The 20,073-nt window shown below is 42.5% G+C and overlaps 1 protein-coding gene across 2 annotated transcripts in view; it reads right to left on the bottom strand.

Moving 5' to 3' along the window:
• Positions 1–20,073, bottom strand: part of LOC139378811 (rho GTPase-activating protein 6-like) — a 100,682-nt gene that overhangs the window by 5,730 nt on the left and 74,879 nt on the right. For both annotated transcript variants that reach the window (XM_071121329.1, XM_071121330.1), the window contains exons 4-12: positions 9,850–9,935; positions 9,436–9,648; positions 4,632–4,842; positions 4,352–4,407; positions 3,681–3,831; positions 3,415–3,563; positions 2,854–3,033; positions 2,331–2,419; positions 1,862–2,073 (exon numbers count right to left, since the gene is read on the bottom strand). In XM_071121329.1, the coding sequence (XP_070977430.1) occupies positions 1,862–2,073; positions 2,331–2,419; positions 2,854–3,033; positions 3,415–3,563; positions 3,681–3,831; positions 4,352–4,407; positions 4,632–4,842; positions 9,436–9,648; positions 9,850–9,935 (1,347 nt within the window). The remainder of the gene's footprint in view (positions 1–1,861; positions 2,074–2,330; positions 2,420–2,853; positions 3,034–3,414; positions 3,564–3,680; positions 3,832–4,351; positions 4,408–4,631; positions 4,843–9,435; positions 9,649–9,849; positions 9,936–20,073) is intronic.

Here is a 20,073-nt window from a genome sequence, read left to right as displayed (position 1 = left end):
AGTTGAGTGTACATAAATATTTGTACAAATAATAATACTTAAAAAATATATTTTAGTAGAATATGCAAATTAGGCAATGTTAAGTAAATATGCCCGTATTTGCATATCACGCAAATATATTTTTCTGGATGGTCACAGATACCAACAACTACAAAAAAGGTCGGGCCGTGGATCAGAAAACCAGTCAGTATCTGGTGTGACCACCATGTCTCAAGCAGCGCAACACATCTCCTTCGCATAGACTTAATCAGGCTGTTGATTGTGGCCGGTGGAATGTTGTCCCACTCCTCTTTAACAGCTGTGCGAAGTTGCTGGATAATGGAGGGAAACAGAACACGCTCTCATACATGTGGATCCAGAGCATCCCAAACATGCTCAATGGGTGTCATGTCTGGTGAGTATGCAGGCCATGGAAGAACTGGGACAATTTCTGCTTCCCGGAATTGTGTACAGATCCTTGCGACATGGGGCCACCATGCATTATTATGCTGAAACATGAGGTGATGGCAGCGGATGAATGGCACGACAATGGGTCTCAGAATCTCGTCATGCATCATTGTGCGTTAAAAATTGCCATCGATAAAATGCAATTGTGTTCGTTATCTGTAGCTTATGCCTGCCCATACCATAACCCCACCGTAACACCACCACTTGCCCACATGACGCCATTTGCCCGGTACAGTTGAAACCTGGATTCTTCTCCAGTGTGAAGAGCACACTTCTTCAGCGTGCCAGTGGCCATTGAAGGTGACCATTTGCCCACTGAAGTTGGTTACAACGCCAAACTGCTGTCAGGTCAAAACCCCGGTGAGAACGACGAGCACGCAGATGAGCTTCCCCTGAGATGGTTTCTGAAAGTTTGTGCAGAAATTCTTCGGTTGTGCAAACCCACAGTTTCATCAGCTGTCCGGATGGCTGGTCTCAGACGATCCTGCAGGTGAAGAAGCCGGATGTGGCGGACCTGGGCTGGCGTGGTTACACAAGGTCTGCAGCTGTGAGACCAAATTTGCACTGCCAAATTCTCTAAAATGACGTTGGAGGCAGCTTATGGAAGTTAACATTAAATTATCTGGCGACGTTCCTGCAGTCATCATGCCAACTGCACACTTCCTCAAAACTTGAGACATCTGTGTCATTGTGTTGTGTGACAAAACTGCACATTTTAGAGTTGCAGTTTATTGTCCCCAGCACAAGGTGTACCTGTGTAATGATCATGCTGTTTAATCAGCTTCTTGACATGCCACACCTGTCAGGTGGATGGATTAACTTGGCAAAGGAGAAATGCTCACTAACAGGGATGTAAACAATTATGTGCACAAAACTTCAGAGAAATAAGCTTTTCGTGCATATGGAACATTTCTCTGATCTTTCATTTCAGCTCATGAAACATGGGACCAACACTTTACATGTTGCGTTTATATTTGTGTTCAGTGTAGTATACCTGCTGATGGTATTGTAACTGAAATCCAACCCCTTATATACTGTATGTGTGACTTAACTTTCCTGTTGTGGTTGTGTCTACCTGCTATGGGTGTTATAATAGAAGTGGGACCCTGGAGGAATAAGTAACTTCCTGTTGTGGTTGTGTCTACCTGCTATGGGTGTAATAAAAGAAGTGGGACCCTGGAGGAATAAGTAACTTCCTGTTGTGGTTGTGTCTACCTGCTATGGGTGTAATAAAAGAAATGGGACCCTGGAGGAATAAGTAACTTCCTGTTGTGGTTGTGTCTACCTGCTATGGGTGTAATAAAAGAAATGGGACCCTGGAGGAATAAGTAACTTCCTGTTGTGGTTGTGTCTACCTGCTCCAAATCTGAACCTTAACCTAAATCTGATCTTAAACCTAAACTCGATGACTTACGTTTCTTGTTGTTATGGTGGCGTTGGAGGACGTTGAGGTTGAGGAACACCTCTGTGGTCAGCCTGCTGTCCCCGGGCTCGTCGGGGTTGAAGAGGGGCGAGGGCTCCAGGGGTGACAGGCTTCCACTAGACGCCCCTACCGAGTCCAGAGATGCCCCCGTGTCCCGCCGACCCCCCGCTGTGTCTACCGTCTCCACCGTCAGGTGACTGCCACTGTGGGAGGAGGAGAGTAGGGGAAAGAAAGGAGAGGAACGGAGAGAGAAAAAAGGGGGAGGAGAGCAAGTAGAGGGAGTAGAGACTAGAGTATTCTATTATCCACGTTGCAAGAAGTCTTGCAGCGCCACAAATAGAGATATTGAAACCCACAACACTAAGACTCAGAGACAACTGAAGTGCTGATCCAGAATCAGTTTAGCCTTTTAGATCATAGTGGACTGTTTGTAAATATAGGCCCTGAAGTGTACACCTACCTGAGTTTCCTGCGGAGGAGATAGTCGATGATGTCAGGATCTGTCTGGATGAGACTCATCAATACCTCCTGCTGGAGCTCTGCTGACACCTGGGGAGAGGAGGAGAGGAGGGTGACACACACACACTCGCGCCTGCTAACAGGCACAGTGGTGTAAAGTACTTTAAAGTGCTACCTAAAGTAGATTTTTTGTGGTATCTGTACTTTACTATTTATATTTTTTGACAACCTTTACTCCACTACATTCCTAAAAAAATCATGTACTTTTACTCCATACATTTTCCCTGACACCCAAAAGTACTCGCTACATGTTGAATGCTTATTAGCAGGACAGGAAAATGGTCCAATTCACACACTTATCAAAATAACATCCCTGGTCCTCCCTACTTCCTCTAATCTGGGGGACTCACTAAACACAAATGCTTCGTTTGTAAATCATGTCTGAGTGTTGGAGTGTGCTCCTGACTATCCGTACATTTTTTAAACCCGAACCCCCCCCCCCCGAACCCACACGCTCCAACTACCGTGAACAGTCGCCTGTAGTTCTGTATAAGGTGAAGGGTGACGTTGATGATGGCAGCGCTGTCCTCAATGCCCATGGCGTGGGGACTCATCTCCCTGTCCCCTCCGCCCCTCTCCCCCTGCAGCAGGTTGGGACCAAAGATCACTGCCAGGTTGGTTGCTGTCATCTTGTTGCCGGGGAACTGCAGGTAAAGAGAGGAATGAGTTAGGGAAAGAGAGAGAGAGGTTAGGGGAAAGACCGCATATTAGGTCTAGCTACTGTGTAGGCTAGTTAGTGTGAGCTACAGAAAGAGAGAGGCGTTAGGAGACAGTATATAATATAGAAAGGGTCCGGTGAGACAGAGAAACCGTAACAGGAGAGAGAGAAGGTTAAGACAACCCAAAATCCATTATGTGCTCTCCTCTTGAGAGAGGGAAGGTAACGTGTTGACGACGGACAGATAAAACAGACAAACTGACAGAAAAAAACATGGACAGAATGATAGACAGTCCCATGACACCCAAACACGGACCCCCCCCCCTACCCCCCTCACCCCACCCTACCCTCCCCCACATTGACGAACCTCCTGGTGCTGTGGTCCTGTGGTGTCCTGTGCGTGGCTTTGTACGGTGTGTAACAGGGTGAGGAGGCGGAGCAGGGTATCACAGTTACAGGGGGGTAACAGGTAGAGCAGCTGCTGGAGGTACATTAGCTGGTCTGTCCCTCGCAGAACTGAGAGAGAGAGAGAAGAGACCTTGTTCAGCATAAATTCACCTTGTAGAAAATGACAACGGTTGCATTCGTATGGCTAGTGTGTGTCGTATGGGTCACTGTGCGCGCGTGCCTTACGGTTGGCGTGTAGGAAGGCAGCGTAGAGCTCTCTTGGCAGTAGAGGGTCAGGCATGTCTCTGAGGAACTCCTTCAGTAATGCCGCTACATCGTGGACACTGTGCTCCTCATCCAAACACACGTCTGTCCCTATGTCAAAGTCCTCACGCAGCTAGGTGGGGCAAACACACAACAGCACCATATCAGAACACGCACGCACACTAGAACGAGCAGACACACACTTAAAAGGCAGTGGCAACGGAGACACACACACACAAGGATGCACAGTTCGAGGCAGCACCCATGTGAGAGTCAGCACACACACACACACACACAAATAAGTTCACATGCACCGGCCACACACACAGTATAAGATCAGTTTCCCATGTGACGCATTTCTTTTTAAACAGGAAATGACAGGGATCAACGGCCCTGAGTACAAAGTACACAGCTGAAGAGAAGTACACCTGCCACAACATCAACACACTGGCTAGTCCTACCGAGTAGGGATAAATAACTACTGTATGATGTGAAGGTAATGCACAATTCTGCTGTAGCTGGGCTAACGTTTGTGTAGTATGGAGAGCAAATGTACATCGACACACTGGCTAGTATATAGGTCTCAACCAGGGGAGAGCTAATTGTAACGTTGAAGACATTAACATTTATGCATGGAGAGCAAAAAGACCCACCTGCCGAACTCTCTTTTTGGAACTCCCAACACGAAAGATCCCCACAGTTTGTAGACCTGTGGAGAAGGAGAGAAAGTCACTTCAGATTACTCTCACTCTCAATATTCTATCCCATATATTTTACACTTTATAATTGTCAGAGACATGGTGCAATGAACCACACTCGCATGATGGGTAACCTTGCTTGAGACCGGAAGACTTACGTTGGTTCCCCGAGCTAATGCCTAAGCTTTAGCTAGATGGGCTATAACAGTCACATCAGCAGACCTCTGAGTCTCACCGTGTCTCTCTATGTGGCAGCAGCACCTCTCCAACACACGGGGAACCTGTCTATAGATGGGGTTGAGGCTCAACTTGGTCTGAGTCCGCCCCCCGGCACCTGCTGCAGTCTTCTTCAGCTCCAGCTCTGCAGGGTGGGACAGCTGCAGCGCCTCCAACAGGCGGGACTGACTCTCTACAAGATCTGAGATGGAGTCCACTGACAGGCCACCCTGTTGGAGGGAGAAGGGGGACGCAGGAGGAGAGGGAGGGAGAGATTAAGCATTTCAAGTTCAAGTTTCAAAACCTTTAGGAGTTGATTAAAAGGGAGAGTGAAAACTAGAGGTGAGGGAAAAAGGATGAGAAAAGAGTAGGAGAGAAACAATAGTAGGAACAAAGAGAGGGAGACAGAAGAGAGGGAGGAGCAGAGGGAAGAGATGAGAGAGAGGGAAGGAGAGTGGAACATTAGGGAAGTATGGATGAGAAGGAGGGACTGAAGGAACAGAAGAACAAGTGAGAGGATAAACAGAAGGGTGATGGAGAAGGGGGTAAAAGTAAAGGGAAAGCAACATTATTGCAACAATATTTTTCCTGGCTTTCAAAAAAGATTTCCATTAATTGATCATGTAATAAAATTCTGCCAGTTGCCGTGAACACTTTCTTGCAAAGCTATCCAGTTAATCTTGGGATGAGTATGACATTTTTCCTGGGTAACATAATGAGGTAGATTTTATTTTAAGAGAAATTCTATAAATGGAGTTTAAGTTTTCATTTTTGGGCAAAATGTTCTGGGTTTTTTCAGGACAGTGTTCTCATGACTAATTATATGATTTATTCTGCCATTTATTTGCGTTCCCTTTGATTCCTGTTCTTCTGTGTCTCCATCTTTCCCAGTAGTGGGAGTCTTATATACAGTCGTGGCCAAAAGTTGAGAATGACACAAATATACATTTTCACAAAGTCTGCTGCCTCAGTTTGTATGATGGCAATTTGCATATACTCCAGAATGTTATGAAGAGTGATCAGATGAATTGCAATTAATTGCAAAGTCCCTCTTTGCCATGAAAATGAACTGAATCCTAAAAAAAACATTTACACTGCATTTCAGCCCTGCCACAAAAGGACCAGCTGACATCATGTCATTGATTCTCTCGTTAACACAGGTGTGAGTGTTGGCGAGGACAAGGCTGGAGATCACTCTGTCATGCTGATTGAGTTCGAATAACAAACTGGAAGCTTCAAAAGGCGGGTGGTGCTTGGAATCATTGTTCTTCCTCTGTCAACCATGGTTACTTGTAAGGAAACATGTGCCGTCATCATTGCATTTCACAAAAAGGGCTTCACAGGCAAGGACATTGCTGCCAGTAAGATTGCACCTAAATCAACCATTTATCGGATCATCAAGAACTTCAAGGAGAGCGGTTCAATTGTTGTGAAGAAGGCTTCGGTGCGCCCAAGAAAGTCCAGCAAGCGCCAGGACGTCTCCTAAAGTTGATTCATCTGCAGGATCGGGGCACCACCAGTACAGAGCTTGCTCAGGAATGGCAGCAGGCAGGTGTGAGTGCATCTGCACGCACAGTGAGGCGAAGACTTCTGGAGGATGGCCTGGTGTCATGAAGGGCAGCAAAGAAGCCACTTCTCTCCAGGAAAAACATCAGGGAGAGACTGAAATTCTGCAAAAGGTACAGGGATTCGACTGCTGAGGACTGGGGTAAAGTCATTTTCTCTGATGAATCCTCTTTCCGATTGTTTGGGGCATCTGGAAAAAAGCTTGTCCGGAGAAGACAAGGTGAGCCCTACCATCAGTCCTGTGTCACGCCAACAGTAAAGCATCCTGAGACCATTCATGTGTGGGGTTGCTTCTCAGCCAAGGGAGTGGGCTCACTCACAATTTTGAACACAGCCATGAATAAAGAATGGTATCAACACATCCTCAGAGAGCAACTTCTCCCAAACATCCAGGAACAGTTTGGTGACGAACAATGCCTTTTCCAGGCAAAGTGATAACTTGTCACGTTCGTCGTATGAGTGAGACCAAGGCGCAGCATGGTATGCGTACATTCTCTTTTAATGAATGAAACACAACAAAAACCAACGACCGAAGCATGATGCTAGACAAATTAGTGCAGGCAACTCAAGATCCCACAACACAAATTAGGAAAATGGCTACCTAAATATGATCCCCAATCAGAGACAACGATAAACAGCTGTCTCTGATTGGGAACCATATCAGGCCAACATAGACATACAAAAACCCCTAGACATACAAAAACCCTAGACATACAAAAACTAGAGTACACACCCTAGTGACACCCTGACCTAACCAAAATATATAGAAAAAAAGAGATATCTACGGTCAGGGCGTGACATAAATAAGTGGCTCGGGGAACAAAACCTAAATATTTTGGGTCAGGAAACTCCCCAGACCTTAATCCCATTGAGAACTTGTGGTCAATCCTCAAGAGGCGGGTGGACAAACAAAACCCCACAAATTCTGACAAACTCCAAGCATTGATTATGCAAGAATGGGCTGCCATCAGTCAGGATGTGGCCCAGAAATTAATTGACAGCATGCCAGGAGGTGGATTGCAGAGGTCTTGAAAAAGAAGGGTCAACACTGCAAATATTGACTCTTTGCATCAACTTCATGTAATTGTCAATAAAAGCCTTTGACACTTATGAAATGCTTGTAATTATACTTCAGTATTCAATAGTAACATCTGACAAAAATATCTAAAGACACTAAAGCAGCAAACTTTGTGGAAATTAATATTTGTGTCATTCTCAAAACTTTTGGCCACGACTGTATATATATGTGTGTGTGTGTATGCGTGTGTGTGTGTGTGTGTGTGTGTGTATGTGTAACTGATTATTTTTCATGTAACTGTAATCAGTAACGGATTACACTTTTCAAGTATATCGCCCAACGCTGTGTGTGTGTGTGTGTGTGTGTGTGTGTGTGTGTGTGTGTCTGTGTGTGTGTGTGTGTGTGTGTGTGTGTCTGTGTGTGTGTGTGTGTCTGTGTGTGTGTTCATGCGTGTGTGCGTGTATACACAAATCGCTGCAATTGCCATTTCCATCTACTCGGAATGATGAGCTGAATGAACTGCCTTCTATCTCTAAAATGTAGAACCTAGAAAAACACAAATACCTCCCTTTCACATTCAAGCTTTAATTAAAGATTTCCATGGAAACCTGAGTCATGCAAGCACTTAGAGTGCATCTCAATCATTGCCACAGGAAGTAGGGGTGCTGCGGGTGCTGCAGCACCCCCTGATAAATCACAATTAGGTATATATATATATATATATATATATATTTTTTTTAAACCAAATTAGTGCACTAGGCCTTTTTTACTCCCGTATGAGCGCTGAACAATAGTGGAGAAAAGCCTCCCCACCCCAAAACATCTTCCCGCGGACATGATCTCAATAACCTACTTCCCTTCCTCTGTTTTGATGTGAAGGTTTCTCAGTTTTCCAAGTAAATCTGAATAAGAAATGTAAAAAGCGTGTCAACACCAAATTATTATTCAACTCAACGTTCTTGTATCTATCTCTTAGATGCGGAAATTACAATCACACACACACATCTCCCATCCACATCAATAAATAATTTATTACACATAATTCAAGTTATGCATGAGTAACCTGGTCCCAGATTTATTTGTGCTGTCTCTTATTGTCTTTGTCACGTTTGGCAGCACATTCAGTACATTGCTTATGTTAGGTTCAGGCCCTAATTAATGGGTGCATCTCAATAGTCTCAAACATGCCTTCCTCCTCTAGTCTCCAGCCCTTCATTCTGTTCTGACGTGGAAGGACTACAGACAAACACTAAGTGAAAACAAATACAGTATCAGGTACCCTAACCCTGGCTAGTAATGACAGTGTGTTAGAGCCACCAGCAGTGATGGTGTCTGATCTCTCACCCAGCAGGGCAGCAGGTTAGAGCGCAGCACGATACAGACATTAACGCAGCAGGGGCTCAACTTAAATACACACAAACACAGACTACGCCCAAATGCATGCACGAATGTGCACACAGTTTTTGCTCTGCTAATATTTTTACTGTGTCGCTGTGGCAAACAACGGTATGACTCCATACCAGGAAAATGAATTGATTGTGCGAATGATTGTGATGGAGAGACAGCCAGACAGAGGGCAGACCGATTTAACTGAACGTTCCCTTGTGTGTGTGTGTCTCCTGTGGCACCCGATTCCCTATATTGTGCACTACTTTTGCACTATACGGTGCCGTTTGGAATGCAGACCTTTTTTCATTTTCCAATATCAACACTGTTTACCAGGGTCGAGGTTCTGAGAGAGTAATACTGATAGTCATCGTTGAACTTCTATACCCCAGATTTTTGTTGACGTTGGGCATATTGTTAAAATAAAACAACTCAGATGTATTTTTGAACGGATATGTTTGGATCAGTTTCACCTATGTCACAGTATTTCACAGTTCTTAGGACTACGGTATGTGCTGTCTAGCACGTTCAAGTGCCAAATGCCTACAATAGAAATGTTTGATTGTCTCGGAGGAGATATGCCAGCGTGGTCATGTTTTGAAACCGTAGTTGGAAGGTGATAAGTCATGGTTGAGAAATGTTTGTTGGATGTTCGCCTGCTCTTTTGATAGCCGAAGAGAGGTCCGCATATTTCAGACCAAAGTAAAGCCCAGTAAAGCCCATCTACTTGTCTCTGTGTGTCTCTGTGTGTGTGTGTGTGTGTGTGTGTGTGTGTGTGTGTGTGTGTGTGCGTGCGTGCGTGCGTGCGTGCGTGCGTGCGTGCGTGTGTGTCTGTCTGTGCTCTCCAACTCACCCGTCTCTGCACTCTAGCTTTCTTATCCAGGAACCTGGGTGAGAGTGGCTTGCTGTGCAACGCCAGTGCTGCCGATGATGAGGAGGATGTAGCACCACTGAAGGGGGATGAAGCCGTGCTACAGAGGGGTTTATTCCCGTTGCTCTGCTGTTGTTTCTCAGCCCGGAACCTCAGGACGCTGGCCTCTAGATCAAGGCAGTCTCTCCGGCTCTCCTTCAGAGCAAATCATATCCAACTTTATTTAAAGTGCTTTTATAATCCATCACAACACACTTTACAGGAAATAGACCTAAAGTAAAAGTGTATTTTCTAGTGTGCGGTTTTTACACTTGTATTTTGGATGCATGTTGTTTACTGTTTTTTTTATTACACTTCACAGTAAAACAATCTAATGAAGTAGATTACAAAAAAAACCTTCAGAGCATCCTGACGCTGCTTGTATGCCCGGTCGTTGGCTATCGCCTGCGAAAGAGGTATGCCAAACGCCTTGGCGGCTGTCTCTGTGGGATGATGGAAAAGGTAGAAAGAGGTATGGATGGAGGAAAAGAGGTTTGGATAGATAGGGAAGGAAAGAGGGAGGAACAGATATTTCATTTCAGTAGCATTTCAACTATCTACTAACCCTAACCTGTTAGGCTTGGTGATGAGCTGTACCTTGTTTTCTCCATACATATCGCTTTGTCTTCAGGCCAGAGAGTTGCATTTCTGTCTCATCATACCACAGAATCTTTTGAATTATGCTCTCAGAGTCTTTTATGTGCCTTTTTGCAAACTTCAGCCGTGCAGTCATGTGCCTTTTTCTCAGGAGTGGCTTCTGTCTGGCCACTCTCTCCTAAAGCGCAGATTGGTGAAGTGCCGTAGAGACTGTTATTTGGCAGCTTCTCCCATTTCAGCCAAGGAACTCTATAGGTCTGCCAGAGTGTTCATTAGGTTCTTGTTCACCTCCCTGACCGAGGTCTTTCTTGCCCAGTTGCTCAGTTTGGTTGGATGGCCAGGTCTAGGCAGAGTCTGGGTAGTTCTATATTTTTTCAATTTCCCAATGATGGAGATCACTGTGCTCTTGGAAACGTTCAACACTCTAGACATTGTTTTATACCCTTCCCTAGATATATGCCTCAACACAATTCTATCCCAGAGATCTATGTCCAGTTCCTTGGACTTCATGGTATAGTTTCTGCTCTTATACATGTTATAATCACCGTTGGCAGTGATTACAGCTCACAGAGTCTTTTTGGCCAAGTCTCTAAGAGCTTTGCACACCTGGATTGTACAATATGTGCCCATTACTCTTTTTAAAGTTCTTCAAGCTCTGTCAAGTTGGTTGTTGGTCATTGCCAGAAGGCCATTTTCAAAAGTAGACCTAGATTTTCAAGCCGATTTAACTCACAACTGCAACTAGGCCACTCAGGAACATTGCATGTCATATTGGCAAGCAACCCCAGTGTAGATTTGGCCTTTTGTTTTAGGTTATTGTCCCGCTGAAAGGTGAATTTGTCTCCCAGTGTGTGTTGGAAAAAAGACTGAAGCAGGTTTTCTTCTAGGATTTTACCTGTGCTTAGCTGTATTCCATTGCTTTTTATCCTGAAAAACTCCCTAGTCCTTGCCAATGACAAGCATACCCATAACATGATGCAGTCACCATTCTTGAAAATATGAAGAGTGGTACTCAGTGATGTGCTGTGTTAGATTTGCCCCAAACATTCCTTTTTGTATTCAGGACAATATTTGTTTCTTTTTTCTCAGTACTACTAAAGTTCCTGGTAACAAACAGGATGCATGTTTTGAAATATTTGTTATTCTGTACGGTCTTCCTTCTTTTCACTCTGTCATTTAGGTTCGTATTGTAGCGTAACTAGAATGTTGTTGATCTATCCTCCGTTCTCATATCACAACCATTAAACTCTATAACTGTTTTAAAATCACCATTGGCCTCATGGTGAAATCGGTGAGCATTTTTCTTCTTCTCTGGCAACTGAGTTAGGAAGGATGCCTGTATCTTTGTAGTGACTGGGTGTAATTATACACCATCCAAAGCCTAATTAATAACTTCACCATGCTCAAAGGGATATTCAGCAGGATATTTGTTACACATCTACCAATCGGTTCCCTTCTTTGCAAGGCATTGGAAAAACCTCCCTCTTCTTTGTGGTTAAATCTGTGCTTGAAATTCACTACTCAATTGAGAGACCTTACAGATAATTTGTATGTGTGGGGTATAAAGATGGGGTAGTCATTCAAAAATCAATTATTGAACACAGAATGAGTCCATGTAACTTATGTGATTTGTTAAGCATATTTTACTCCTGAACTTATTTAGGCTTGGAATAACAAAGGGGTTGAGTAATTATTGACTCAACATATTTCAGCTTTTCATTATTATTTGTTTTTTAATTTCAACAAAATTCCCCTTTAACATTATGGGATATTGTGTGTAGATTGGTGACAGAAAATCTCAATTTAATTAATTTTAAATTCAGGCTGTCACACAACAACATGTGGGAAAAATAAAGCCTATGAATACTTTATGAAAGCACTGTACATGTAAACAGGGGTAACGCTGACCAATAGCGGGATAAATAGATAGATATAATGCTAATGGAAATCAATAATCAATGAACAGCAGTGTAATGATAGTAATAAATTGAATCAATCATCATCAGCAGCGTAGGTGTGAGGGGTTGTGTGCGTGTGGGTGTGAGTTTGTGGCGTCAGTAATGAGTGTGTGAGTGAGGATGTACAGTGGGGCAAAAAAGTATTTAGTCAGCCACCAATTGTGCAAGTTCTCCCACTTAAAAAGATGAGAGAGGCCTGTAATTTTCATCATAGGTACACTTCAACTATGACAGACAAAATGAGAAGAAACAATTCAGAAAATCACATTGTAGGATCTTTAATGAATTTATTTGCAAATTATGGATTTTTTTTCTCATTTTGTCTGTCATAGTTGAAGTGTACCTATGATAAAAATTACAGGCCTCTCTCATCTTTTTAAGTGGGAGAACTTGCACAATTGGTGGCATTTACATACACTAAGTTGACTGTGCCTGGATATTCTTGATACACACAGGAAACTGTTGAGTGTAAAACCCCAGCAGCGTTGCAGTTCTTGACACAAACCAATGTGCCTGTCACCTACTACCATACCCCATTCAAAGGTACTTAAATATTTTGTCTTGCCCATTCACCCTCTGAAGGGCACACATACACAATCCATGTCTCAATTGTCTCAAGGCTTAAAAATATTTTTTTTTTTTACCTGTCTCCTCCCATTCATCTGCAATGATTGAAGAAGATTTAACAAGTCACATCAATAAGGGATCATAGCTTTCACCTGGATTCACCTGGTCAGTCTACGTCATGGAAAGAACAGGTGTTCTTAATGTTTGTGTACTCAGTGTATATAAATTGTGTGTGGGCCTACAATATATCTCTCTCACTTGAATTTTCTCTTTGTGACAGACCAGGGTTAAATGCCTTCCATTTCATTTTTCTGTATTTATTTATCTGTATTTTAATTGTATTTAAAAAATATATATTATTGCTTGGGTAACCTTTTCTACTATTATGTATTAATTTATTTTTCATTCTTTATGCGGTGCACACTATGCAGAACACCGGAATAATTATCACTCTGAATCATTGTAATGTTTGTTTATGTGTCATCTAATCCCGTAAGGAATGGGTTGCCAACTGGCAATTTGACAAAACCATTTTTGTTAATGAATTAATTCATATAAAACACACAAGCACACACACACATCCGCACACACTCCTGCTGTGAAGAGGCCGTAAGACCTAAAGCTGGTCAGACATGGGAGACTGGCAGAGTGCCAAGAGGTAAAGCTCTAAGGATAGGTGGGATGAACCTGAAATACCTCTTAAACCTGAAATACCCCCCCCCCCCCCTCTCTCTCTCTCTCTCTCTCCGTCTCTCTTGTTTTGACCCTCCCGGCCTCTCCTCCCCTCTCTCTCTCTGTCTCTCTCTCCGTCTCTCTTGTTTTGACCCTCCCGGCCTCTCCTCCCCTCTCTCTCTCTCTGTCTCTCTCTCTCTCTCTCGTCTTTACGCTCTCTCTTTCTCTCCCTCTTTTCTTTTCGTTTCTCTTTTAACTCTCTCTCTATATCTTTCAAACCCTCCTCTCTCTCCTCGCTCTATATCTACCACTATTCTCTCTCTTGCTAGGTTCCCACCCAATTGGCGTCAGGTTTTCATGCAAATATTCAAAAATCTGCATAAATAAAACGTACATTTTCCCACCAGTGACGTTTCCACCAACCTGACTTGTTGTGGATGAAAATCAGTGTGTGATGGCATAGTGTACAATGTTCACTGTGTTTCCATTGCATTTTCAACTCTACCGATTGTTTTGTCACAAAAACTGTTGCTTTAATAGCAAATGTGTGTACTCTGGTCTTGGCACGTGCTCTCTAGCTAACATCTCGTAGATACAATGTGGGTAGGCTCTGCGGGTGGTCCAGTCTACATGGTGGGATTATTATGGATAAGAGCGAGAATATTTATATTTGTCAAACGGCAGTCAAGCATCGATCATCATGTCACCAGAATAAGACCCTCGACATTTATTTGAAAGGAGCATCAAGCGCATCACTGTGCACTTTCACCACCCTGTGAAGTTCTTCATAATTTATTTATCTGTAGCCTAATAAACTGCATGGTTTCCTAAGTCGTTATGGGAGGATCACACATCATGTCATCGCGTTACTCCAAGTTTACTTCGATATGATGGCAGTGGTGTAAAGTACTTAAGTAAAAATACTTTAAAGTACTACTTAATTAAGTCATTTTTTGGGAATCAGTAATTTACTTTACTATTCATATTTTTGACAACTTTTACTTTTACTTCACTACACTCCTAAAGAGAATTGTGTACTTTTTACTCCATACGTTTTCCCTGACACCCAAAAGTACTTGTTACATTTTGAATGCTTAGCAAGACCGGAAAATGGTCTAATTCACACACTTATCAAGAGAACATCTCTCGTCATCCCTGCTGCCTCTGAAAATACAACATGTGGCCATCTGCTTTGCTTAATATAAGGAATTTAAAATTATCTATACTTGTACTTTTACTTTTGATACTTAAGTACATTTTAGCAATTACATTTACTTTTGATACTTAAGCATATTTAAAACCAAATACTTTTATACTTTTACTCAAGTTGTGTTTTACTATTAACTATTGTTTTCGTATTAAGGTATCTTTACTTTTACTCAAGTATGACAATTGGGTACTTTTTCCACCACTGTATGATGGTTATTATATCAATATTTGCGCATAAATGCTTTCCCACCACTATTTCTAGCATACTAAATTTTACCGACACAAAAAGACCCCACCATGTCGAGATTTCTAAAATTGTACGGAAACTTCCTGTTTCGGTCACAGCTGTCAAGAATTTGTTTTATACTGTATGACATTACTCACATAAAAACTGTGGATGGGAATGGTGTTTCTGTCTCGCTTTTTCATTCTTCATTCTCTCTCTTGCTCTCTCACCCTCTCCCTCCCTCCTCTCTCACCCCACCTCTCCCTGTCTCTCAAACCTTCCTTCTCTCTTTCTCCCCCACCCTCTCTCTCTTCCCTTCACCCCCCCACTCCTCTTCTTATCCTTTCCTTGAAGCTGGTTCAAGGTACATGAAAGCCACGGACACGTGTATGTAGGTACATCAACTGACTAAATCCTCCCGCAGATGCCGCTGATTGGTTGCAGGCCAGTGGCTAGCAACAGTAGCTAACAGGCTAACTAGTTAATAGGCTTACATGCCTATTACAAGTAGCAAGCATGTAGCTAGCTGTCTAGCGTGCTAATAAGCAATATAGTGACCAGCGGACTAAGGTTTAAGAGGCACACTACACTACTAGACCATGTGTGTTGTGGTTTTTCATTATGAGCTCAAGGGGTTTAGCAGAGTAAGCCTACACTTTGTCATTGCAGAGCAAAAAGTCAATATTGCATTATGCGAGTATAAATTACTCTGTTTTTGGTCACTTAACCCAAAATACTGTGGGACATTGACCATCATGAGAATGCATTGTTAACAACTCGCATTGATAAAACAATGGTATTATCATGGTATTTTGGTCACTAAAATGGCAGGAAAATACAATATTAATGCTGCAAATGCCATGGTATTTTCTTGCCATGGTAGAAAAATTCTATGGTACTATCATGGTGTTTTGGTCACTAGCGTGGGTTGAAAATACCATGGTATTTGCAACAGTACCATGGTATTTTCCTTCCATGTTAGTAACCAAAAATACATGATAGTACAATAGTATTGTTTTCATTGTACTACCATGGCAGGAAAATACCATGATACATTTTTTGAAGGATCCGGCACACTTTCTGACTACCGTCAGGCGACAGATACAGTCAGCATGAATAAACAATAGAAAGTACACACAAGACAATTAGCAGAAACACCTGAGTGTTAATGTTATTGCGATTAACAACCATCTAAATGCATTTCCTCCAGATTAGGCTACCCATACCACTTTACCCACTGTGCTACCTTCACAGATAAGAGCCTTAAAGGAACAAGCACGACTGGCATCCATCCATCCATCCATCCAGGGTTGTAGTGGAGGGTAAACAGACACGTAAACACAGTATACACAAACTTTTATTTTGTGAAATGTGCTTTTACACACCCGAATGGTTTGGCCAACAAACTATTATGGAAGGAGGAGACTCTCACGAACACGATGCTGTTCTCCGTTTTGCTCGACGACCCCCACCAGTCGTCTTGGGACTTGTCTGAAGTCGGTACAGCCGATCTTCCAACTTCTGTCTGTAGCGTCCGAACAGTTTAGGCTAGACAATTATACGACCACTCGGTGTAAACGTGAGACTCCCACAGGCCTCACGTCTGAATGTCCCCTGATACCAGTCAAAAACATTTATGGAAGTATATATGGAGACTGTTAAGGGACAAAATAAGGGTTTAAATACATGTACATATATATATATATATATATATATATATATATATATATATATATATATATATATTGGATAGATACTTCAGAACAAACTTCCTTTAGATTTTTTTCTGTGGGACAATCTGTTGTTCTATGTTGTGAATCTGTTATTCAATGCAATTATATGGGCTAAAATCAGTGCATTCGAAAAGTATTCAAACCCCTTGATTTTTTTCTACATTTTGTTATGTTATAGCCTTATTCTAAAATTGATTTTAGTTTGTTTTTTTCCCCTCATAAATCTACACACAATAACCTTTAATGACAAAATCAAAAATGTTTTTTAGAAATGTTTGCAAATCTATTTAATTTAAAAAAAATAAAAAATAAATATACAGTTGAAGTTGGAAGTTTACATACTCTTAGGTTGAAGTCATTAAAACTTGTTTTTCAACCACGTTCAACCATGTCTTGTTAACAAACTATAGTTTTGGCAAGTCGGTTAGGACATCTACAGTGGGGCAAAAAAGTATTTAGTCAGCCACCAATTGTGCAAGTTCTCCCACTTAAAAAGATGAGAGAGACCTGTAATTTTAATCATAGGTACACTTCAACTATGACAGACAAAATGAGACAAAAAATCCAGAAAATCACATTGTAGGATTTTTGATGAATTTATTTGCAAATTATGGTGGAAAATAAGTATTTGGTCACCTACAAACAAGCAAGATTTCTGGATTTTTTTTCTCATTTTGTCTGTCATAGTTGAAGTGTACCTATGATGAAAATTACAGGTCTCTCTCATCTTTTTAAGTGGAAGAACTTGCACAATTGGTGGCTGACTAAATACTTTTTTGCCCCACTGTACTTTGAGTATGACACAGGTAATTTTTTCAACAATTGTTTACAGACAAATGATTTCACTTACAATTCCCTGTATCACAATTCCAGTGGGTCAGAAGTTTACATACACTAAGTTGACTGTGCCTGGTATAAACACCATGGGACCACGCAGCTGTCATACCACTCAGGAAGGAGCTGCGTTCTGTCTCCTAGAGATGAAAGTACTTTGGTGCGAAAAGTGCAAATCAATCCCAGAACAACAGCAAAGGACCCTGTGAAGATGCTAGAGGAAACAGGTACAAAAGTATCTATATCCACAGTAAAATGAGTCCTATATCGACATAACCTGAAAGGCCGCTCAGCAAGGAAGAAGCCAATGCTCCAAAACCGCCATAAAAAAGCCAGACTACAGTTTGCAACTGCACACGGGGACAAAGATCGTACTTTTTGGAGAAATGTCCTCTGGTCTGATGAAACTGTTTGGCCATAATGGCCATTGTTATGTTTGGAGGGAAAAGGGGGAGGCTTGCAAGTCAAAGAACACCATCCCAACCGTGAAGCACGGGGGTGGTAGCATCATGTTGTGGGGGTGCTTTGCTGCAGGAGGGACTGGTGCACTTCATAAAATACATGGCATCATGAGGGAGGAAAATTATATGGATATATTGAAGCAACATCTCAAGACAGGAAGTTAAAGCTTGGTTGAAAATAGGTCTTCCAAATGGACAGTGATCCCAAGCATACTTCCAAAGGTGTGGCAAAATAGCTTAAGGAAAACAAAGTCAAGGTATTGGAGTGGCCATCACAAAGCCCTGACTTCAATCCCATAGAAAATTTGTGGGCAAAACTGAAAAATGTGTGCGAGCAAGGAGGCCTACAAACCTGATTCAGTTACATCAGCTCTGTCAGGAGGAATGGGCCAAAATTCACCCAACTTATTGTGGGAGGCTTTTGGAAGGCTACCCGAAACGTTAAACCATTTAAAGTCAATGCTACCAAATACTAATTGAGTGTATGTAAACTTCTGACCCACTGGGAATGTGATGAAATAAATAAAAGCTGAAATAAATCATTCTCTCTACTATTATTCTGACATTTCACATTCTTAAAATAAAGTGGTGATCCTAACTGACCTATGATTGGGCATTTCTACTAGGATTAAATGTCAGGAATTGTGAAAAATTGAGTTTAAATGTATTTGTCTAAAGTGTATGTAAACTTCCGACTTCAACTGTATATGTATTATATTTACATAAATATTCCAAACCTTTTCTCAGTACTTTGTTTAAGCACCTTTGGCAGTGATTAGAGCCTCGCATTTTCTTGGGTATGACGCTACAAGCTTGGCACACTTGTATTTGGGGAATTTCTCCCACTCTTCTCTGCAGATCCTTTCATGCTCTGTCAGGTTGGATGGGGAGTGTGACTGCATAGCTGTTTTCAAGTCTCTCCAGAGATGTTTGATCAGGTTCAAGCCCAGGCTCAGGCTGGGCCACTGAAGGACATTCAGAGACTCGTCCCGAAGCCACTCCTGCGTTCTCTTGGCTGTATGCTTAGAGTCATTGTCTTGTTGGAAAGTGAACCTTTGCCCCTGTCTGAGGTCCTGAGCACTCTGGAGCAGGTTTTCATAAAGGATCTCCCTGTACTTTTCTCCATTCATCTTTCCCTCAATCCTGACTAGTCTCACAGACCCTGCCACTGAAAAACATCCCCCCCCAGTATGATGCTGCCACCACCATGCTTCACCGTAGGGATGGTGCCAAGTTTCCTCCAGATAAGACGCTTGGCATTCAGGCAAAAGAGTTCAATCTTTGTTTCATCTGACCTGAGAATCTTGTTTCTCATGGTCTGAGAGTCCTATAGCTGCCTTTTGGCGATCTCCAAGAGGGCTGTCATGTGCCTTTTACTGAGGAGTGTCTTCCATCTGGCCACTCTACCATAAAGGCCTAATTGGTGGAGTGCTGCAGAGATGGTTGTTCTTCTGAAAGGTTCTCCCTCCCATCCCCACAGAGGAACTCTGGAGCTCTGTCAGGGTGACCATCAGGTCCTTGGTCACCTCCCTGTCAAGGCCCTTCTCCACCGATTGCTCAGTTTGGCCAGGCGGCAAACTCTAGGAAGAGTCTTGGTGGTTCCCAAACTTATTCCATTTAAGAATGATGGAGGCCACTGTGTTCTTGGGGACCTTCAATGCTATGTAAGTGTTTTCTTACCATTCCCCCTTGAATGAGTAGGTGTGTTTGTCTGGTACTGTATATATTTATTTCTTATAGGCTTCAAGGGGTCTTAAAATTCAAAATAAAATAGAAAAATTATCATTGGTATGACCATTTTAAAACAATTCCATATAGCTTAGTAGTATCTCACCTCCCCTCTCCTGGCTTAGACAGAGCTTAGAGTCTTATGGGTTAATTAGCATTTGTTGGCATTAGCGTTAGTGACGCTACTCGCCTCTGATCACTTGAGCGTTCGTTTACCCTCGTTTGTTTTCGACCACTCCATCCCTTCATCCATTCATCCATCCCTGCCAAAACCCTAATGTTCTGACCGAGCATTAAGTACTATCATCTTAGGAGATTTACCCAGACACAGACCTGTGAGCACCAAAGGACAGACAAACCCTAGACAAAACAGCAGACAAACCCTAGATAAAACAACAGACAAACCCTAGATAAAACAGCAGGCCTGCTGGTCACTGGCCTAGGCAACAGGCTGGCTAGCTGGCCATAATGCTAACAGGTTGGCCGCTGGCCTGGGTAAAACATTTGCTAGCTGGCCATAATGCTAACACGTTGGCTAATGGCCTGGGTAACAGGCTAGCTTGCTAGCCATAACTCTAACAAGTTGGCCATTGGCT

This window comes from Oncorhynchus clarkii, chromosome 21, assembly GCF_045791955.1.
Source record: "Oncorhynchus clarkii lewisi isolate Uvic-CL-2024 chromosome 21, UVic_Ocla_1.0, whole genome shotgun sequence".
Taxonomy (NCBI): Eukaryota; Metazoa; Chordata; class Actinopteri; order Salmoniformes; family Salmonidae; genus Oncorhynchus; species Oncorhynchus clarkii.
The sequence above is the reverse complement of the archived record's forward strand: the minus strand, read 5'-3'. Positions and strand labels throughout refer to the sequence as shown.